Source organism: Xiphophorus hellerii, chromosome 8 (genome assembly GCF_003331165.1).
Source record: "Xiphophorus hellerii strain 12219 chromosome 8, Xiphophorus_hellerii-4.1, whole genome shotgun sequence".
NCBI lineage: Eukaryota > Metazoa > Chordata > Actinopteri > Cyprinodontiformes > Poeciliidae > Xiphophorus > Xiphophorus hellerii.
Genome location: NC_045679.1, coordinates 18,389,812 through 18,413,064, shown reverse-complemented (window position 1 = coordinate 18,413,064; position 23,253 = coordinate 18,389,812). Strand labels below are relative to the sequence as shown.

Sequence of the window (23,253 nt, the reverse complement as noted above, 5' to 3'; positions counted from 1 at the left end):
GAGGCCAAATTCTTCTACATATATAAAGAAATTCAGCAAATCAATTATTATTTTTTCACACAGAACCACATAATTCTGTGGTTCTTTCTTTTTCCATACAAAGAAATTTAAAATCATTTGATCCTTTTTGTATTTACTCTGGTTATCTCTGTATGATATCAAAACTTTTTTGATGATCTGAAAACTTTAAGTGTTGCACAAAAGCAAAAACTGCAAAAATCTATTATGAGGGGAAAAACTAATCACAGCAATGAAAGAACAACAATCCCCATCTTGGGAAGATACAGTTCTGTAAGTTTGATCATGCCCGATTATAATGTTCTGCTTTTGACTTCAGGTTTAGCATTTGTTCTCCTATTTGTCATGCTTAAAGTTTCAGACCAAACAAAATATGAAAAAAGTGATTCAGAGCCCAACTTAACTCTTTAGCACAGCCCAATTCTCCTCTTTCTTTGTCTTGTTTTTAGTGTCAAAAAGAAGTGTGTTTCAAAACATTTGCCACTAGATGTCGCCTTTTCCTGCTCAGCAGATCTTCAAAGTGAAGACCTTTTTCATAGAATAGTTTCACATTCTGTGAAAAGTGCCTTTAAGACAGCAGCTTTCTGTCATACTTTTGTCAATCCATAGATTAGATAAAACTTGTAATAGTAAAACACTTAAGTTAAAGAAATAAATCTATTAAAGGTCTTAGATTCAATCAATGCCTTTCCTACGTCCTGAATCCCAGCAGCAGTGCTTAGTGCAGCACAGCAACATGGACCACAATTAAAGACACTGTGTTTAAAGCATTACAATTGTGAACAATGCTATAGATAGCAGGAAAAAGGGGAGAATTATGTTTCTCTAATGTTTTTTTTTCTTTTAAAACAAACATTTGTCTATTTGCAGGTTCCAGAAGACAATATTATGCACATTTATTATTTGGTGCAACTAGGGTTTCTCAAGTTACTTCTGAAATGTTGAATTTTTTTTGGAAAGTGCCTTGAAATGACAGTGATTGTTGTGAAATGGAGTTATATAAATAAACTGAATGGAGTTGTTAAGAGGTGGGGTAGGAAAAAAGGAAAGACAAAGCAAGGAATCCGACAAATATTTCACTTGACTGCTGTTGCCTAGTTACCAAAGCCATGTTAAAAAAAATGTTCCAGGCAAGCTAGAGGGAAAACGGTTAATAATATAAAAAAACAGAAGCATTTAATTGGTAAAATCGGATATTTTTAGTGAGCTCTTAACAATAAAGCAAGAACACATCGATAGTGTGACAACAGGATTCTGGTAAATAAAGGGTGAACTACTTTATTGTTAATGAAGATACAAGTCTGCACTACTAGGAAAATATACATATTGAAGAATTGCTGCCACAAAAGCCAACTTTAGCACCACTTTCAGAGATTACACCACCGCTACCACAACATTGTGTAACACTTCAGGTCAAATATTTGGTAAATTTATTTTGACATCGTCTTTCTCATAAACCAGCATGGGTTTTAAGGATTTTCAGATGCATTTAGTGCTTGACCCAATATTGTCTTCATCTGCAGACAACACTTTGCTCAATCTATCTTTAGGTCTATATTAATGCTATCAGAACTTTTCTGAATAAACTAAAAAGAACGGTCACAATTTTAGTGCAAAAATAAATAAATAAAAAAGAAAAAGAAAATAAATCACATACACGACATGCTGTTGGGTGTATTGTACTGAAAATTCTTTAAGTTGCGCAGGACTCACTATGGAGTGTCTGTGAGCATAAATGTTCAAGTCTCGTCACGATTTAGTGTGGACTTTGATTGGGTCATTTTTGTCGCATGTAATGTAATATGTTAAACAAATACGTTAAAACTGCTGAAGTTTCATTGACAACAGCTTATATGTCTAGTCACGATACTCAAAGCACACTTACACAACGCATCTCTTTCACCCAGCCAAACTCACTGCACTTATATATTCATGCATTATTTTCACAGAGTCACAGCCAAGTGGTTTAATTGCCCAATGGCACATCAACATGTGGTGCTAGACTTGTGCTCACAACACTCATTCCTCCAGATGTGTTTTAGATGTTTTCTACTAGGACTTAACTATAAGAATCACCATTAATTTTTCCCTCTGCTCTGACCAGTTTGCCTGTCCCTGCTAAAAGATAACATTACCACAGCATGATGCTGCCATCATCATCATCATCTTGTATCAGTAGATGGTGTCTTCTTTTCTTCTACTGTATTTTTGACCTCTCTGGTGTGGTTCCGGATTTATACTGGGATGAAATTAACACACAGGTGGACTAAGCTACCTAATGGATAACTAGCTACCCATTAGGTAGCAGCCTAACTGTCAATGATGGCACCAGAATATGGGTATCAGACTCAGTAGTATTTGCAAGTTACTGTATCCGCTTTAAACATAAGAGTCTCACTACAGGACAAAATCCATCCTCTTACACCAGCGCCGCAGAAAAGCTGTTTTTGTCTCTGCTTGTGAAGCCAAAATGTCTGCGATATATTGCAACACAGTGAAGATAAAATGTTAAACAGCAAAGGAAAAAACTCGTATTTAAGACTAAGCACACCAAACAGTATTTGATATTATAATACAACCCCCCCAACTGTCATTATCAGCATAAAATTCCACATTTGTAAAAACACCCTCACCTGCGCCCGGTTGATTGATGGAAACAAAGTTCTTGGTCACGTGACATGCACCGTCCAAACACCGCGTCGATGCAATTTACGCGAGAGACCAAAACCTCAACTGAAGTGTTGTTCTGTAACGAGCGTTTGATTACAAACTTTTCTTGTTTATCCTCACTGGAAATATGTCTCGAAGCCAGATTTATTACTCGAACAGGTACAGTGACGACCAGTACGAATACAGGTGAGCAGCCATCTCTCTCAGCCTGTTTACTGTCAGTAAAGAAAACAACCAAGTGATATTCTATTAAGAAACACGTTTAACTGTTCAAAATGTCTATTTTTTTTTTAACTCACCTGTACCGCTTCTAAAACGGTGACCGGTGTGCCACATTAATGGGGCAATTGTGTGTTTTGGGGCGTTTACAACTTGACTTAATGTACACCTTATATAATTTTCATACAATGAAAATTAGATTTCAGGAGTCCTTGGGGTTCCTGAAATCATCGTCGTGCACAGCTGCATCTCATTAATCTTTTAGTCGTACTCATTGGAGACCTGTGGAAAAGCTGCAGAGTTTTTTCAGGTCTTATCTATTCTGGATATATGGGCACAAGTTTCTCTGTAGTCTTTACAGGACAGTCCTAAAGATACCTACGTATTTATGTTTCTGAGGTAGCAGTAATGACTATTTCATCTTGATACAGCTGGTTTGTAGTCTGGAAAATTCCAGAAAAGTCTGGAGTTTAAATATTTTCCAGGGGTTGTGTTGACTGGAAAGAATGTGCAACTTTGCCAAATAGACATGGAGGAGAATGTGCATATATATAAATGCACATTCTGCTCAATGTATACATTGTATACACACACACATATATATATATGTCTGTGTATATGTATTTCTTTTCTAATTCAACCCCAAGTCTTATTGGGGTTGAAAAAATTGTCTTAAAATATAATATATCCAAGTTCTCAGACTGGAGAGATTTGTATAAAATAATTTTTTGTTACTTGTCATGACATTAAGGAAATTAGTTGTTTTATTAAAAGTAATAGTCTTTTTTTTTCTCTTGCTGAGGCATGTCGTTCTACCTCGGGAAATGGCTAAGTATGTCCCAAAATCCCACTTGATGTCTGAAGATGAGTGGAGACAGCTGGGAGTGCAGCAGTCCAAAAGTTGGATCCACTACATGATACACGAACCAGGTACGTGAACAAAACAGTTTAAGGTTGGCCTACCTTGGAACTGGAAAAAGCTTTTTTTTGTAAAATAACGGTAGAAATTAATTGTACTGTTACCTAGTTATGTGAAGTTTTCATCAAATTCTCTTTCAGAGCCTCATATCCTACTATTTAGAAGACCTCTACCAAAACACTGACCCAATCCTACCACTTCTCATTGGGAAGTCGTACTGTGAGTGATAGTTACCATGTCGCTGCTTAAACAGTTAAAGATAAATATTCTTTGTAATTTTCCTCGTGTTTCAGGGACTTGCAATTAGCAACAATTGCCTCATTCAGCCAGAAGGAAAAAAGCTGACTTAGAATGTTTATCAAGAAGCAATTTGGACGTAAATAAATATTGGAATGGAACACGTGACAGCCCACATGACCAGTGGAAAGGTTGCTGTGTAGCTAAATACTTGTATGTGAACTCTCTAGATGACTGCTTAAAGAATTGTGCTGCTGTCATACAGTTTCAGTTTTTCCATGTTTTCTTTGCTTACAGCATTTTCCCCCTTTTTTGGGCACAAGAGGGTGCTATTATCTTGTTTAAAATTCAAATGGAAACATCTTAAACAGCAACTTGTGCAGAAGTATTGTCCAGGTCAACTGCATTTCTTTTGCCCAGATGCACTTTAGCTCAATGCAAAGTTTCTAATGTGAAAAACAACAATAAAGCCTCACCACAAAGTATTTTCCCCTTACGGAATAGTCATCATTCTTTAAATCTATAATCCATTTCTTTAATAATCAGCATCTGTTTTGACAATTAGATTCTGGGAAACAGTTGTCCTGTTCCAATGCTGTAATAGATCTACAAGAAGAAGTCCTTGGGTAATAAATTATTCAGGTGGAAGAAAATGCTTTTTGTGGAAAATGCTGATGTGGTACGCTGTGATTCAGCAGAGTTGGAACTTGCCGAGCTGCAGGATTCATTCAAATAAGTGCCACTGTTGCAATATTTCAGTGCATAATTACAAGTAAAAGTTTCTCTTTTTAAAAAAAACCCTACTTTGATAGATTATATTATAAAATCATGACTACTAAAGAAGCATTAGTGTTAATTACATAACATAAATCTGCTCAGTGAGGTAAAAAAAAAATCCAGACCCCCTCAGGACTTATCCAAAACATGCCTAAGAAAACTATTAAAGTACTGTATAATAAAGTTTAGATAGCCTTGTGCCTAAGGTGCCTTGCAATAGTATGTATACCCCATTCAGTGTTTTGTTCTAAGGTAAAAACTAACTTCGTTGGGTTTTTACAGAAATACTGGTTTTCAGTATTTCTGAAAACCAGAAACATGATCTATTCAATACAAATCAGACAGGAATAAAACAATTTATTTCAAGACTAAAACCATACGTTTCTTTTAAAAATCAATAAGTGGTAAACTTTTCAGTGTGTGCCAAAATACACTGAACTTTGGCAGTTGAATGTTTACCTTTGTGTTGGTATTGTGAATATTATAATAAAGTATTGTTTGATTCAAGTAAATAATTAAGCTAGCTTAAGCATAAGACATACTGGCAATAAAAGTATGACCATAGATAGCAAATTTCTTATCTCAGTTTGATCCTAGTTGAGGCTTGAATAACTTAGTATATTTTAAGTAAAAATTCTGTAAGATAGCCTTAAGGAGTGAAACTGGTTCTTTAAGGAAGTTAAGAGGCAAAACTTTGAATATCATCACACTATAACTGGGTTTAACAGAGACACTGACCCACAGAATCTGATAAACTTCACAAAGACATTTGCCGTTTCCCCACAAGCACTACTTCAAAATGGCAGTCTTATACTGTGAATACAGCAACAAATCCAGTACAAGCTTTCTTAGACTGAAGGAGTCAGTGGGCTGACTCCAATCCTTCCAGTTTGGAGGGAGTCCAAAAACCATCACAGCAGCCATGTGAGAGCTGTGAATTCTTCATGTCATGGTCCATCAAACTCTCATGTAAGTGGTGACACTGAAACATTTTACTTGTGTTTGTGAAATGTTCAGTGTCAGAGGAGTGGTCCAGCTGGACTGAGAGGCCAGTCCACAACCAGAATGAACACGTGCTCACCCAGTTGTGTGGCCATCACAACTTTCCTGTAGAGGAAAGAGCAGAGATTATAAAGAAGCAAAGAAGTGAAAAAATAAATAACTAAAAAATGCAAGGCAAGGATTTCTGTGGATTCTGTGCTTAATGGCCATAAAAGGATACAATCTATAAAAAAAAAAGTAGATGGTTCTCCTCTAAAATCTAAGCTATGAATTGGTCATCACATTTTATTTTTAAAAACCTCAAAAGACAATCATGGTAGACTTGCATTTAATCCAATTAGAAGTATTGATGTGGTTAAAACAATTTGAAATAAAATTGATAAGGATATTTTGTAATGTGGTTCTTCATAGTCTGATTTATTGAGACTGTTGCTTTCTTACATTTGTACTTATTTTATTTATTTTTTTACCATTAGAGACAAACAACTATCATATTTTTCATCAAAGTATTGCCCTATCAGTGACAATACTCATAACGTTGTTTGAATCTCCACCATAAGTAAAAGACAACAGCTATTATTGAGACTTGGTCACACTGAGATGTCAACTTAAAAAAACTTATCGGTTAAATTTACTTTAAAGATGTATTTTTCAATTGTACCAGCAATTGTGCCAATGGTGAGAAGTGAAAGCCAAATATTTTTCTTGGGTTTATTTTTTCCACCAGAAGAAAAATCCTCAAATCATGATACTGGAATAAAAAAGATTTTCATCTCGATATACTGGTTCTAATGAAGTGAAACATTTAGACAAAGAGGCTTTTGAAGAATATGAGATGAAAACGACCCCACTGTGTGACCTACCCAGGCTTTTTCCCATCTTTTCAGCAGCTGCTCATGCTCTGTAAGCGCACCTCTCCATTGGTTCAGATCCCTGGATGGAATGTTTTCATCTGTCAAACAACAACATCCTTCATAGATTTAAACATCACCCGTCGCCCCATCAGTGGCAATACTCACAACCAACCAGGGCAAATCCCTTATACACGACCACTTCACAGCAGTTTAACGTTTTTACTCAAATCTACACAACCATAATACCTCCGGTAGTGAGATGGAGGTCAATGTCAGATGTGTCACTTCCTGTGCTGGCTTCAGCAACACAGCGATAACGGGCTTCCTTGATCAGCGGCCCCCCTCTAAGCCAGCTGCTCACCAGCACCTCCCTCTGGCCCAGTGGCCTTCGGTACTCCATTACTGGGGTGTCCACACTGTACCCATTTATTAGCCAATGAATATGGATGTCGCTTGGACCTGCGGAACAGAACGGGACTTCTTGTTGACTCCTGATTGTTGAGACCCTGGCGTGCAGAACATGGTGCTTTCCTTTGGTACATTCACACGAGGAAATCGGTTTGCAGAGGTGCAAGCAGTCATGCAGCAGTAACAGATTCCATCACATCTGATTTTGTTTTGTATCAACAGTGATCATGGAAACAGTTCAGCATGCCAGAAAAAGTTTCATTTACGACATTAAGAAAAAGCTTTCCTTAAACCTTATCTGTTCATTGCCATCTTGTAAAGTTGTACATTGAGAGTCTGAAAGAAAACATTGGACATTCAGAAAATAGTTTTTGATGCCTGATAAACTATCACCAACCAGGATGACTGTTTAAAACATTTTCTCGATTGTAGAATGATGTGTCCGTATCAGATCTACGTGTAACCCAGCCTCTGAGGATTACACGCAAGTAAAAAATTACAATATAATTTTGAAGTTTGGCATACATTTGATTTAACCCCCTCTTAGCACCTCAGTGCTGCCATAGATCTGACTTAAGAGCTGGAATACAAAAACTAGCTGAATTGAAGTTGCTCAGTTTGTTTAGTTTAGCACCAGCTATGTAGAAGATACAAACATAAGAAGGAAGGAGCTCTGATCAAATAAGACCAAATTTGAGCCTTTTGACCAACATGCAAAATGCCAAGTTGGGCAGAAAGCTAACATCACACCAAACCCACCATTCCACCTGTAAAACATGGTAATGGCAACACCATGCTGTGGGGTTAACCTTCAGTAGCAGGGACAAGGAAGCTGGACAGAGTTAATGGCAAGATGGATCAAGCTAAATACAAGATGAATCTGGAAACCTTTTAGAGTTGAGACTGGGATGGAGACCAATTTATAGCAGGATGAGCATAAAAATACAAATAAAGGGAGTTTAGATCAAAAGCACACATTTGAGTGGTCCAGTCAAAGTCCTGGGTTGAAAACAAAATTGATGTTCAGGTTTTCTTTGTTATTAAATTGACAAGTTCAGTAAAAATTAACAAAAAATGAAACAAAAATATCAATTATTGATATGCAAAGTTCATAGATACCCCAAAAGATACAACTAAGTGCAGCAGGAGGTGATTCCACAATAAATCAACTCGGGATCGCTTTAGTTTGTATCCTCATTATGCCTACTGTTGTCCCTATCACTGTAATTATTGTAATGTATATATCTATGGATGTTGATGAATATAAGTGTCTCTTAAAGGGTCCAATGTCTATCTAAAGGAAATGTATCTCTGTTGGACTGTTTCCTCCATCAACATTCCCTGGAAGACTTTTGGCAGAGCTGGAATTGTACGACCAGTTTGCTTGGTGTAGGTTAAATGTCTGGAATGGTCTGCGTAAATAAGATGTGAATTGTGAGTTGTGACAGGGGTGGACATGTGTATGTGTCGATATAAAACAGTTATTGAAAATAAAACGTTAAAAAAAAAATCAACTCGGGATCAAATATAATCGCATGCCACAGCCTTCAGATCATTATTCATAAATATTTGCCTTCCACTTGACATTAATGCCGTCTTTTGTTTTTGGTCAACCATAAAAATCTCAAAATACATTGAAGTTTGTGGCTCAAACATGACAAAATGTGAAAAAGTGTAGTGGGACTGGATTACCTTTCAACAATAATGTACCATGATATTTTGTGTAATTTCTTTATTCTGATTCAGTTTTAAAAAAAAGTTTTGAAATCATCTGACAAGGTTTATTTCACCCCTCTACAGGGAGCCCAACATCCCATGGATTTATGTACATAATCAACAACCATTTCCAATATATACAAATATTGACAAATGTTTACAGGCACAAAAAAAAATCAACAGTTTTACCAACAATTCTTTTGCAAACTTCTGCATGTTCCATGGAGACATCGTTAACAGTGCTCATCTTTAAATTTTACAAATTAAGACTGCCATTACACAGCAACTTATTAAAATATATATATTTGTGCAAGTCGGTTGTAAAGAAGCTGACATTTTTGCAATGAATCCCTATTTTGTATTTTCAGAAATTGATCCATCTTTGTGGTAATCCAGCAAATAAATCCAGAAACCCAAGCACACAGCTCTGTTAGTTCAGGTTCGAGTATTGCCAACACACAGTAGAACGGGGAGAAAAAGAATGTAAAACAAATGGTTAAATACACAAAGCATGGGTTTCAAAACCAAGCATGTGTCCCTGAGGGAGGAGAAGGGTTTTGGAGGGGTATGAGATAGGTCGGAGTCACAGGCAGCACTCACCCAGAGCGAGGCAGAAGAGCAGGAAGGCCTCCTGGGCGTGAACTCCCCAGGCCTGGTCCTTCAGCAGAGGAGGCAACAGTTTTACCTCTGCCTCCCGAGCCTCCACGCAGTGGGGCTTGGCGGGAGAAGAGGAGGAAGGGAGGGAAGAGCAAGAGCTACTTCCAGAGGATGACAGAGAAGATGAGGAGTCGATAGAGGAGGCTGTGAGAGGGAGTGGCGGAAAAGAAGAGAGCTTTGAGGAAAGTCTGAACACGGGATGGCATGCAGAGAATAAAAAAGGGAGAGTGGGAGGTATAAAACTAGAAGTTTTGCAATAAATAAAATAAAAATGAAGGATTGAATTGCTGTGTTATTACCACAGATGTGTCATTTTAAATAATCTAAAATAGAATGTTTAATAAAATCATAATAAATATTAAACTTCAGATTGTTTCCAGGGCTCTAATGTCCTCTGCTCACACTGTACATTTTTTTTCAGTAACACACCACATAAGGGAGACGGACTGATGAGGGTTAATACACAGGACAATCAGGAATGTCGACTTCACAGGTAAAGAGAAAAAGAAAATGTTTTTTTTTTTTTTTATCTCAGCAGTGCCACTCATCAATAGTCCATGGTTCGATACATTCCAGCATTTCTCCACCAACCAAGATGTCCGACTGTTTTTCTATCTTCTGACGAATCGACTCTGTGATACGTCACAAACCAGGTGGGCATGGCTGACAACACAGAGCAACACACAAAGGCAAATCACACAGAACCTCCCTGAGAAATTACTATGACGATGAAGCATCAGTTATACAAATGGATGCAAATGCTCCAAGGGATATTTTTATCCACTCAGGCTGAATAGAAATAGGATTCCAACTTGGAAAACATCACAATAACTTACCAATTTGGTAAATAATGTTTCCAATTTGGAATATAAGAAATAGCTTTTCTTGCTGGACTCAGCTGAAAGGATAGAAGCTCTAAATATGACCACAAAAGGGCAGAATATCTGGTTTAAGGCTTCAGATATTTGCTACATGCTGGACTTACGCTCACTTTCATGACATTTAGCTGCTTAGCATGGGCCAGTGACCGGCAGCCATTATGAAGGCATGGAAAGAGTTCACAAAGTTAGCCTTTTAAAATGAATCAAATTGTCAACATGACCAGATTTTTTTCCAGATGCATAGAGCATTAAGTAATGGCAACAATCCTCCTCCTCCAAGGAAAGGAGGAGGAGCATTTCCCTCTCTTAGAATACAAATTCAGCTGTTTGGAAACATTTCTAGTTGTGAAAAACACCACCCATTCCTCCATAACGGGGTTAAAGACACTAGTTTAAAGCAACTTTGGGTTAGTGCCTTCATATCATACTGTTAAAACTGTGCTACTCTCCAGGAGCATAACGACCAAAAGGTTCAATATTCTCCACAATAAATTTAGCATTTATTCTATATTTTTGCTTAAGTCTCATGATAGATGTTGTTTTAAATAAAATTAACTGGATCATGTCAGACATTTGGGGGGAGGAGGGGTTATGTTAAATACGTCAATCTGTTTATTTTACTCAAGGTCATCATACTGGCCCAAGCCTACTGCAGAAATAAGGAACATAGCCCTGGCGCACTTTCTACTCTAAACACACCACTGATATTCATCAGTAAGCGTCATCTGCATCCGCAAACTGGATGGACTGGGAGTCGCAGTCCACATCGAAAGGTTTTTCCTGGGAGGAGCTGTCGCCTCCAAAGTTGTGAGAAGGGAGGCGTCCGTTGCCACACTCGGGTTCCGTCTCGTAGCCAGTGTCGCGCAGTGCCTGAAGGTTTTTGGTGGTTTGGCTGCCGTTCTGCGCGGGTTGTTCCGTCATGTTAATTTTGTCGGCAGCAGACGCTTCCATTAAACCAGCTTCACAGGCCCTGTACTCTGGCTGATGGGTACACTTGTTGCTCCCTAGCAGAGTGGCTCGCAGCCTGAGGCATGGGGCGGGGAGATACTGCATGTAGCAATTGTACACCATCGCGGCTAAAAACAGGAGGAAGAACAGGAGAAAAAGAAAGAGGAGGGCCACGCTGTTGTTGTGTTGCAAATACTCCGCAGCAGGGTCCTGGCTGTCTGGACGAGGAATGACGGCGTTTGGGGGATGGTTCCTGCTTGGCTGTAACCTGACTGTGCCACTGGATGGCGGGGTTAGTGATGGGTCAGTTTGGGGCGGGGTGGTGAGGAGGACTGTGGATGTGAAGCTGGCCGAAGTTAGTGGCTGTCTCTCTGTTTTACCATTACCTTCAGCTGGAAGCACGCTACTCGTCTCCTGGTTGTGGACTGTGGTGGCCACACGGTTTGTCCGGGCAGCGGGTCCGGGAGGAAGATCCAGCTTCAATGTGTATCCAGCAAGAAGGCGGCTAAAGTTCTTCCCAGCAGCAGGAGCCCATTCCACAGACCAGCACTGGTATTCACCCTGATCCTCGGGGGCCACGCTGTAAATGAGGAGCCCGTTTTCACCGATGAAGTGGAAACGAGAGGCCTCGTCGAGAAGAGTGTCGTTTGATTTCCACATCACATGAGCCAGGTTGGACTTCACCACACAGGGAAGCTCAGCAGAGCTGCCCGGTTTCACTAATACTTTCTGATAGTCCTTGAAAGACACCGAAGACACTGAAAAGCAGAAAAAAAAAGAAGTCACATTTGAATCTTCTGTTCTAGTGATCCTTCAAGTGGAAAATAGTTTTCTCATATTTATGGCCTCTAAACAATATACTGTGTAGTAACCCTCTGTGTGCAGTCTGACTCTTTGGGTGGAATGTGTGCACATCTTACCTGGAGGACACTTGTTTGCATCACCGCTCAGACTCTGGACAAGTCTCCTGCAACACAAACAACCTACGAGTTCAAACCATCACCAAACACTGAGAAGCAGGTAAAACAGGTCTGTCTCTTGGAAGACAAACCTGACAGATCTGGAAGTTTCCTTTTCACTGATGAGTGCAGTACAGCTATGCAGAAAGATAGCAGTGATAAAGAGTGAATGTAGCCCATCAAGTTACCTGAGCTGCTCCTTTGGAGCATCAAGGATGCAGACACAGGCGGCTGTGTTGGGGTCCCAGGCGCAGTAGGGGTCTCGAGCCAGGACACAGTCGTCACACGTAGAATACTTTCCACAGAAAGCTGTGGGGGACTGAATGACGCCAGAGTCCGACCCAGCATACACTGACTGTGTCTGGAAGCGAATATGTTTGTTCGTATGATATGCAAAGAAATGTATTCATAAACAAGGTCTTATAATTCCCATTTTTCTGTGGGATTTAAAACTACAGAACTTGTAAACTTTCAAAGAACTTGTAAACTTTTTTATGTGTCTGTACAAATAATGGTTTTATGACTTTCACAGTCACCAAATGTTTCCAGCAAACATTTTTTCCCTCAGACAAGACATAGGATCTTATCTGAAAATCACCTGAAATGTTTAACTTATATTTTTGGAGAACTGAAGAAGAAACTGACCTCTGAAGACAGCAGCAAGTTTTTTATGGGTTCAGAGTTCTTCAGGAGCTGGATCTCCTCCACAATATGGACATCTTCCTCGAACACCACAGACTTGTGTAGGACACCTTTATCTAACAATCACAGCAGAAGAAAAAAAACATTTAATTATCCAACAAGGCACACATGGAGAAAGTATTCTTCATTAGTTTAACATTTTAGCATAACAGAATTCAAACATGTTATTGCAAACTGCATGCAAAGATCAAGCCATTTGCATGCAGTATTACAGCAGATAAGTTCTCACCTGTTCCGGTGAAGATTACATCATAAATGTTCCCATCAAGAGCATGGACCCTCTCTACTACAATCTGAGTGTAGTTGACGTCCTTGGTGATGAGTCGAGGTCCGTTGCCGATGGGCAGGACAGGGTCCTCCAGCAGCGGGTGGTCCCGGACAAACTGAAGGGTTTTGTCCGGAAGGTGGAGTGAGCTGCTGATGTTTTTTTGACGCAGTTGGTTGCTAATACACTGGTGGTGTTGTGGGGAGGAAAGGAGAAATTAAAGTCAGACAGATACAGAATCTGTATCAAATATTTGATACAGAATCTTGAAGTATTCATAGCACTTATTCATTGCGCTCTCTCACATTTCAGACCACAAACTTTAATGGGATTTTTACACTCTAGACCAACATAAACTAGAGCTTAATTATTCTGCTCTGGAGTTTTATTTAGGGGAATTAAAAGCCCGCTACACTTTTCCGATTTCTTTTGTAAATACTTGACGTTTATCATTTTCTGTCCCCTTCACAATTCTGTGATGCGTTGTGTTGGCATGTCACATAAAACACACTGAGCTTTGTGGTTGTAATGAGCTATGAGTTGCGCAAAACATGTGAGTTGATAGTTGACAGGCACTCACTGCACCAGGACGGGGAGAAGGAGGGATGCCGTTATACCGCACCCACTTTGTGTGGGACTGCTCCACTGTGGCCTTCTGCATATACTTCCCCTTAGAGAAGACTTCCTCCACAGCTGCCATGTTGTAGGCACACACCGCTGACAAACCCACATTTCCCCTACGGCAGTAAAACACACAGGTGTGATAAATCGGTTAGACAACAAGGAGAAGAAAGAAACAGAAGGATAAAATTTAAATAAAACAGACATATTTATGGATTGTTAACATAGCTGAAGGTTAGAGAAATCACTGACCACTGAGAAGTGAAGACACCATAGAAGACTGTGTCTCTCCAGTCTCTCCCCTTCAGGATGAAAACATCATGGACCACATTGAAAACAAAGTTGAGCTCTGGCATGGAGCACACCAGCTTGGCTTTCAGAAAGGAGGTCCATTTCTTCTGCAGAGTACGCTCTCCTCCAAGGTCACCCTGGAAACGGATATTAAAGAGGCCATATGTAAAAACAAAGAGGGAGAAGTCATATTGAAAATCTTAAGGTAGGTTCATGTGCAAAAGTGACATCAAAATCCACTCATTTTCCTTTTATTAGCTTATGATATGGATTAGTCTTCTGACCTTTCTAATAAACTAATTATCAAAAGACTATATAGCACCACCATAGTGTAGCTTATAAATACTGTTAACATGTTTGAATTAGAAACCACACATTTGGCAGAAACTAAGAAAAAATCTAAGACTGACTACTTTATCTTTAAAAAGTTCTTCAGTTATGTTCCACAAAAATACTAGATATTTTTCTATAAAACTCCACTGAAGAACTCATTTCCATCTTTGCCATGGAATCCATCTTTGTCACCTTAAAAAATGACAAAGGCGGTAAACCAAAACCTCTCTCATATTCTGCGAGAAACAAACTGCTAGTTATAATCTTCAAACAATACATCTTCATCATTTTAGAGCTTTGTGGGAAGAGTAAGAATTTTACTCGAATTGACAGATTTTGGTGGATTGTGTTCGAGTCTTTAAAAAAGTTATATTCGAATTCTTACACATAAGTCATAATAAGCTAATGTCTGCTGGTAGTTTGTTGTCTAACAAATGTTGCACAACTATAATAATCACTCTTATTCACTAAAAGTCAATACAAAAGAAATTACTTAAGATTTGAATAAAATATCAGAAAACATACAGAAGATTGGAGTCTGAGAACGATCCATAAACAACAACAACATGGAAACGGGGATAAAAGGAGCATGCTGCAGGTAGGAGCAGATGGTGCACAGCGTCTGCTGACCTTACAGACGCGAGCCACCCTGGGAATGAGCAGCTTGCCAAAGAACTCGTACTCCACTGACACTTCGGTGAAGAAGTAGTAGACTTTGTCGTCCTCGCCGTCTCCTCTGTGCTTCTCGGCCCTGATCACATCTGCAAAGACGAAGCTGGGCTCTGAAATGAGCACACATGGAGAGGATAGATAAATACGCTGGTGATACAAGAGGTTCAGACCAATATAAAAATCGTTTTTACAGCCCATTTATCTACAGAACAATTCTACACATCAATCCTGAATAGATGTGTAGAATTGAGCTGTTTAATTCATAGTATGCACAGTTTATTTTAGATTACAGTTCAGAGATAATGAGACCAAGATAGATTCTCCATTGCTAACCCCCACCTAAATATTGAGCACATATGCTATACAGTTACTGTATTAAAATACTTTTATTCGTTGTATGTTATATTCAAATTCTCAGAAGTCAATTCTAAGTCATAACACCAAAATTAACAGGAATAAAGGCATGAAACTATCACTGTGCGTACACGCATGGTTCACTTTTTGAAGCGAGTTCCTGAAAATTTAATGATATTTTAATTTACTGAGATGTAGGTGTGTACATGTCCGCCATACATTTGGTCTTAGAAGTAAGCTGCAACACAGAAACCAGACTTTGCCAGAAATGTGTAATTTGGGGAAACTAAACTTGAGCTTTCAGATCAAAATTCCAAAAGGTGCAAAAATGGTCATCAAAGAAAAACATATTTACAACAAAACATGGTGAAGGCAGCATCATCCTCAGGAATTAATTTTTTTTTTCTGCATCATTAGTGGCCCATCATAAATTCTAATCTACAAGAGGATGACTTTCCCAGAACACATTTAAGTTCTAGATAGGCCCAGTCACACAGTGACATTTTAACAGACTAGTGTCTGAGTAAAAACGAGAAGTTGCGGGTTGCATGTTCTGTACACAGAAAAACTAAAATCAGTCACAATCTGAATGTGTGGGATGTTGTAACAGTCAAGATGGCAAAAAATGCCAAACTTATATTTGTCTCTGTCAGGCAGCATGTTGAAGTATCTTTCAGCTGGATAAACCACCTGTGAAATATGGTCCAAACTCACCATTGAGCCATGATGTAGAGTACTCTGTCCTCAGCAGGGAATGGGATGGGGAATATCTGGAAATAATCGGTTCACTGCCTAAGAAGTTATAAGCTGTCCCAGAATAGAGGTCTCCATCTGATGGGAGAATGAAGCCAAGTCAGTTTTCCCTCGCCATGAGAAGAGATTACTACAGATTATTATCCATTTTAATGCAGGGCCTTCAACCAAAAGAGCTCTTTGTGAAATGAGCCGAAGCTGGCCTCAACTTACCGACCATGACGGTGGTAAAGCTCTGCGAAGGGTCAAACGAACACTTTCCTCTGCCATCTTCAGGTCGACCCTCTAAAGAAAAGTCTGCAAGATTCTGAAACAAACAAGCTCATATAAGTCAGTCATGCTAATGATAAGTGGGTGCATGTAGTGTGTCATTTCCAGTTAAAAGTGTAATGGACCATTAGCCTACCAAGTAATCACACTGAGGCTGGAAAGCATGTGTGCCACAGATGTAAAGCCGCTTGTCATCCACTATCTGGAGCACTCGAATGTAGTTGGGGCAGTCCCTCTGAATTGGAACAGGACAGTTTTATTTACAATCTTGAATTGTACATCATAGATTCAGACAGAAAAAGCTTGTGTGAAACAAGCGGAAAATGTATTTATCTAGCAAACCTCTCTTGATTTTCCTTTACGTGTGCACATCTCCATGGGATGTTCTGCAACTTTCCACTGAACCTATAAATCAAACATGACAACTTAGATTTTTAAAAATATTCTCTATTCTGTGATAGCACCATTATTCCCACTCTTTCACCTTTTGGTTCCTGACCGTCACATTCCTCTTGTTGAGCTCAAAAATGGCGTCCCTTGCTCCCACATACAGAGCACCTCTTTCCTCACTCAGCAGTAGCGTCGAATAGTTAAAGATGCCAGGCTCTGAAAACTCCATGAGGTCCAAATCTGAGGAGAATAATGTTTGGTGATGAGACCACATTTACAGCTAAGGAAACCACCAATCGATCTACATTAAACCGTATAGAGTTTAAATTAAGCTGCTCATTATACATTTAGATCAGCATTTTTGAAGCTGTCAGTACAATACAGGAAATTCAATTCATGATGTTTGATTTGAGGACTGATTTTAAATTGAATGAAATAACATGCTGGTCTTAATTCTCATCTAAGCAGCTCATGCAGGTTAGATGAATAGAAAGTTCCTGTTAAAAGTATTCAAACTCTTTGTGGTTGTAACGTGACAAACGTTGTATTGAGATTTTATGTGATGGACCAAGACAAAGTATTGTTTGTTAGATTTTGTTAATGGGAAGGAAAAGAATGCAACATTTTTTTAAAAAAAACCTCTAATTAAAATCTGAAAACTGTAACATGCATTACAAAATCAACCCCTTTTAATAAGATGCCTCTAAATAAAATCATCTAAACTGGTCGATACATAAACAAGAATCCTTGAAGCTTTAAGTGTAGCAAAATGTGTTTTTAAAAGTATTGACTAGAAAGGGCTGAATAAATATGCACAATGAACTTTTCAGGGGTTTTTTTAAATTGTGAAATATTGTGAAAGCCTTTTGAAAAGTTCAAGGGTCATGAATACTTTTTTCTTTTGAAAGGCAATGTAACTGGAACTCATGTCTTCTCACTCCTAAGACATTTCATCTCTTCTATTGAAGTCTTTTTAAAACGCAATGCAATGAATCAGGAGTGTCTTCTCACTCCTAAGACACATCATCTCTTCTACTGAAGTCTTTTTAAAACAGTAATGGAAATTATACTTCCTGCTGCGTGTGGAACTGGTTTGAAGCAACATGACAGCAAATGTAATCACCTTTTCTTCTATTCCAAAGACTGCAACCTGAAGTCTCTTACTACTGGAGGTTTTAATTTCAAATGCAGGTCACAAACAAAATAAATAGCCTCAACAGGCGACTAAATGCGGCTGGGTGACAGAAGAGTTTAAAGAGGAATCACTCTTGCTGTTCTCACTCGGAGACCGAGTTACCTCAACTATTTCTGTAGCCAGCAATGAGAACTTTTTCTTCATAGAACCATTCACCTAATTTGAGACTGGAGCTACTTTCTCCTGATAGAATTAGGCAACAGGTGAAACTAAATGTACTATTGTGAACATGAGACGCTGAGTTGAAAGAGTTTGACATATAAAGACCGTGTGAACGCTCTGTTCCTCCTGCTCTGCCAGCAGAGCCAGTGAACTTTATATCCGTTACTCGTGTTTCTTGTTTTGAGATTGAGTAAAGATATCGACTCATAGTGAGAAACACTACTTCTCACTGAGATGGCTTTTATAGAGAAGTGAGATTTAATTTTTTTGCCAAAAATTAAGAAATCAGATGCTTGACATATTTCTAAATCTAGAAGTAAAAGATGAAAATGTGTACACAACTTTTAGTTCAGCATCCCTTCCGTATCAGTATTATCTTTTCTACTCCTTTAGGTTATCTGCAGCTTTCTCTCTTAATGCAGCAGGTAGATTTACTGCTTTTAATCAAGTCAGAATATTTACTGCGAGCAGCTTTACCTTGGCGTTTCCAGGAAGTTCGAGGAACACTGTGTGGTCCGTGGGTTGAAACCTCCAGGAGGAGCCCCAGAAAAACTCCTAGCACTCCAAATCCCATATTGGACTCTGAAAGCTTTGGAACTGTGAAGTTTCCCCTGCAAGAGCACAAAAAGAACAACTCAAAGTCAATGAACTGAAACCTTCATCTGCTTTCCCCGTCACAGAAATCTAAAGTTTGTTAAATGGAGTGACATCATGCAGTGGAAACTAACAAATGGGGGAACCAACTTTAAGTTCTCGAAAGCAGACTCATCCTGTTTCAGTAAAAGGTTTGTGTACTGAATGTTACGTACATTAGAATAAAATCTGCAATGAATCAAAAACAAAGACATGAAGCCCAGCAGAAGCACTGCAGCAGCCAATCAATAAGTTCCTTCTAAAACACAGATGGCAATCATCTACTTCTCTAGTTTCTGTATTCAGTTTATGGGCTCATGAGTCATACAGATCTAAGGACAATTCAGACAGGCATAAAATTATAAAGTAACAGAAATGCTCCAGCCATGGTTTAAGAGGATCTGCTGCTTTTCTAAATACCAATATAAACAAAATATGTATTTTTGGGCTGTTTGTCAGAGAAAATGAGCTAATTTATGAGGTCCTGGAAATTTTGGCTTTCCTACATTTTGAACCTTAGTCATTTAGATAATTTACCATCTGTCGAGCAAGACATGTCATCATCACTTTACAAACCAATAATTTAAAGAAATGTTCTGCTAATTGTTTAGCACTCATTCTGCTCTACAGAAATGTGGTTATGGGACTCTGCCAGCAAGGGGTAATTTCAAATCAATGTGTGTTATGTATGATGTGCATTTATCCCCATAACTCAAAAAAAAGAAAAATACAAACAAGCTGTTAAAGCATAAAACTATTGTTTATAAATAGAAACTATTACAGTACGGTTTAAATACAATGTTATAAAATTGGTTGTTTACAAGTGCAAAACAGATGGATGAAACAAAATGGCAATATTTAGGTATGAAATGGAGGAGCTACAAATTAGTAAAGGGGCAAAATTACTTGGAGCCAGACATTTGGATAAAGATTTTGTGCCATTTCTGAATAATTAAACTTAATCTTGGAGGAAGCGCAGATATAAAGGCAGGGGTCCTGAAACCTTTAGGGACGCCGTTCCAACTTGGATATGGGTTGCTGGAGAGACGAAGAAACATATATGGCAGATTAACATTTTCAAACCTTTTGTAATATTAAATTACACAGCTTCAGGTGCAGAAAACACCAGAAATTCGTTTTGTTTTATGTCTGGTTCCCTCCACCTTTTTCCTTCTTTTCATCCACCAGACCGAAAATGATCACACCCGATCAGCAATAAACTTATAATATAAATTTGTTGTGTATGTTTCATTTCTGTCTACAACATGGATATTAACCTTTCACCTCACAGAAAGGAAATTACACCTGTTACCGCTCTGAGGATGGAAAAAAAAAGGAAAAAAAACTTGATCTGCTTGCCTCTGGTGATGACGACAATAACCAAAGCCTTCATGACAAAGCTGCTGGTATCTATCCATTATCAGACACTGGTGTCTTTTTCCATTTGTCAATATGATGAATCACTATGACTTTTTTTTGTCCTCTGTCTTTCCTAGAGAAGTGCATGATAAAGACTTGATGAAGCTGATTTGTCCCATTTATGCAGGTATCCTTTTTATCTAGACTGTCCTCACGTGGCTGATGTTCTGATAGTTTATAAAACCAGTTCTAATGCTTATAACAGCTTACAAAATTTGACAAAAGTGCTCTTATTGATTAAATGGCTAAATACAGCAGAATAAATAATTAACAATATTACATTGGCTTGGTCTTTATCTTGATTGTTTTATTTTTGGAAACTCAGAAAAATCACAATGTTCCTAGTAGGGGTGTCACTCACACATTGCGGATGACAAAAGCTAAAAATGGGATAAGTTACACTGCTTACTTTAATGGTGGTCTAACAACAACAAACAAAAAAAGCAGTAAAAGCTGAATTAAAATAATATGTTGGGTTTATTTCGGGATCGCGCCTTTAACAAATGTTACTTAGTGGGATAGGATCTGGGCCAGGCTAGGTTGGACTTTGTAGGCCTGATCTAAACTCAATTTTCCCCCCTCCTCTCGACAACTCGGCTGAGCACAGAGAGCAGTCTGCTTGTTTAGTATCCTCTGTGTTTACCTTGAAATTTCTCCAGACTTTTTTTTTTTTTAGGAGGATCAACAAATAACGTATTGGTGTGTTACCACCACCTCCTAGTATGAAGTGTGGTTTATCTTCGAGTTGCACCGCAACCCAGCCCTCAAGAAAAATCCAGCAGAAAAGTGGTATCGGTTTGTAGTATCGGCTTGCTTTTACAAGTACAAGTACTTGACACTGGTATCGGGACACCACTAGTTTCTAAGTTTCAAATAAAATCTTTGGAGAAAAAAAAGCAGCTTTAAAACATTAGTAAAATATTGCAATAAATCTCTAAATCTGCTCTAAGTCCTGTCTCTAAATCTGGCCAGATTTATCGCAGCTTGAGAAAAGCAAGACAGAGAACCCAAAATTATCTCAAAGGTCAGTTTTCAGTACACTCAGCTCAATTCATTGTGACTCACGCAGAAGACCAATTACCTCCTTTTACTCAATTATTGTTGACACTGAAAAGGCTTCAGCTTCGGAGGGTGATTAAATGACATAATTCAATTGTAAAGCTTATGTGCTTCCTTTCTGCTGATCCAGTCATGTGAGAGCTGCTGTGTTAAAGCCTCGTACCCTGGTTTGTGTCTCATTTAAACACAGGATGTTGGCCTTTAGGGAGCCATGTGCATCCGGTGTCTTATGAAAGAAGGTTTTAGTGGCAGCAATGAGCAAAAGGCAAGTTCCAAGATCTGTGCACACTTCACCACTGAGTAAGCAATGCGATCCTGCACTAAGCAGGTTATTCTGGTTTTATATCACTACACAATTGAAAGTATGTAAAGTACCAGCAAGAAAACTGCAAAATGGTTGGACCAATCGCAAAACAAATGTGCTTAACCAAGAAGCACAAATGAACCCATAAAAAAAATAAACTAGAGATGTAGCAAGAAACTGACTGATTACCCATGACTACTGGCTGCCCAATAGTTAGACTCTCTAGGTACTCCAGTTTCCTTCCACATTAAAAAAACGTGACATTGACTGGCAACATGCCCAGAGTGTACCCATCTCATACCAGAGGACCACTTCAGATAGGCACCCAACAAAACTGCAAGAATAACGGACAAAGGCTGAATGTTCAGATGCGTCTCCAATTCTTTCAGGCTGTGAGAGTGTAAGGCTTTCAGCGGATGACAGGAAGGAGAACTACAAAGTTGCTTCCTTGAAGTCGTTCATGGATCATGCTGGATTTAGAGAAGTTTAACATTTAGGAAACGGGATATGTATTTTTTCATCAAGCCGTATGTTCTTGTAATACTAGCTACATTAATCAGACATAAGATAGTAATCAATTTTGTTCCCAATATAGTATTAAATATCAGTGCAGAAAAAACCCCCGTCACCACCAGTTTGCACCTTTGTTCCTATTTCTGTTTTAAAAGCTACTTTCAATCGATAGTGCCCAAATAAAGCCTTATTGCTGCTTTTAAAAGCTCATTTTAAAATAAACATTCAAATTATGTTCTTATATTTTATTTTATTATAGTTCTAAAAGAAAAATTAAATCAGCTATAATTGGTACTGGCAGGTGAAGGGTTAGAAAATAACCAGGGATTAGAATATTATCAACTAAATTCTAACGTCTACAAATACCACAAACACTGTATGGCATTAAGCTGACGTACAGTTATTTGTACTAAAATATTTTCTCATTCAGATTTACTGAATAAATTAAAGAACACAACAAATAAATCATTGTTGATTGCTTTTTAATGACCTGGTGCCCATATTGTGGCTCATTAAGCTCAAATTTAGGTTAGTAGTCCGTCCCACAGCAGTTTGGGGGGAGAGATGTATGGCATGGCAGTACGTAAAATCAGTCAGGCTCAATCCAATATGAGACAAAGAAGGGAAATTATAATTGATTATTGATCCATTTCTAAATGAGAACAACAAGGTCTTTAGGCCATGACCTTTACCAACACTGAACCTTCCACCCTTCAGAAATTTCACAAACAAAATCTGCTAGAGCTGGAATGCCATCCCAGCTTCAGGCTCAACCATGGACTCCATTCTGCTAAACGGGGGGAGCCAAACACACAAGCATCCATTGTTTGCAGAAGATGAGGGGAGCCTCCACTCGACTCCATTCCACCCTGTCTCACATCCGCGTAATCACTGAGGAGTAGTCGACAATGAATAGAGAGAAAGGTTTTACCTCCCCCTCGAACCCCTTTCAGTTCTTTTGCTGCCTTGCCAGCCTAAATGCCAGGACAGCTTAGCCATAAGCAAGGGCCCCCCAAGGCAAGCTGGACATTTTAAATATCACACAAGTCCAT

At 38.6% G+C, this 23,253-nt stretch overlaps 2 protein-coding genes across 5 annotated transcripts in view; one reads left to right on the top strand and one right to left on the bottom strand.

Annotated features, from left to right (window-relative positions):
* Nucleotides 1-1,270: 1,270 nt before the first annotated feature.
* The window catches only part of sema4d (sema domain, immunoglobulin domain (Ig), transmembrane domain (TM) and short cytoplasmic domain, (semaphorin) 4D), a 46,539-nt gene continuing 24,556 nt past the window's right edge, over nt 1,271-23,253 (bottom strand). For 3 of the 4 annotated variants that reach the window (XM_032569279.1, XM_032569277.1, XM_032569278.1), the window contains 14 exons: nt 18,751-18,884; nt 17,011-17,156; nt 16,869-16,931; nt 16,663-16,761; nt 16,470-16,563; nt 16,218-16,334; nt 15,108-15,259; nt 14,106-14,281; nt 13,813-13,969; nt 13,197-13,419; nt 12,911-13,023; nt 12,454-12,626; nt 12,227-12,273; nt 9,956-12,064 (listed from right to left, as the gene is read on the bottom strand). In XM_032569279.1, coding sequence (XP_032425170.1) covers nt 11,070-12,064; nt 12,227-12,273; nt 12,454-12,626; nt 12,911-13,023; nt 13,197-13,419; nt 13,813-13,969; nt 14,106-14,281; nt 15,108-15,259; nt 16,218-16,334; nt 16,470-16,563; nt 16,663-16,761; nt 16,869-16,931; nt 17,011-17,156; nt 18,751-18,847 — 2,652 coding nt within the window. In that variant the 5' untranslated portion in view covers nt 18,848-18,884 and the 3' untranslated portion in view covers nt 9,956-11,069. Of the gene's footprint in view, nt 5,948-6,705; nt 6,795-6,942; nt 7,156-9,420; nt 9,622-9,955; nt 12,065-12,226; nt 12,274-12,453; nt 12,627-12,910; nt 13,024-13,196; nt 13,420-13,812; nt 13,970-14,105; nt 14,282-15,107; nt 15,260-16,217; nt 16,335-16,469; nt 16,564-16,662; nt 16,762-16,868; nt 16,932-17,010; nt 17,157-18,750; nt 18,885-23,253 lie in introns of those variants that run through there. The other variant, XM_032569280.1, reaches the window with a different exon arrangement.
* Nucleotides 2,816-4,133, top strand: LOC116724918 (cyclin-dependent kinases regulatory subunit 2). Its single transcript, XM_032570711.1, has 3 exons — nt 2,816-2,874; nt 3,710-3,837; nt 4,120-4,133. The coding sequence occupies exons 1-3, from the start codon at nt 2,816-2,818 to the stop codon at nt 4,131-4,133; spliced, it is 201 nt and encodes a 66-aa protein (XP_032426602.1).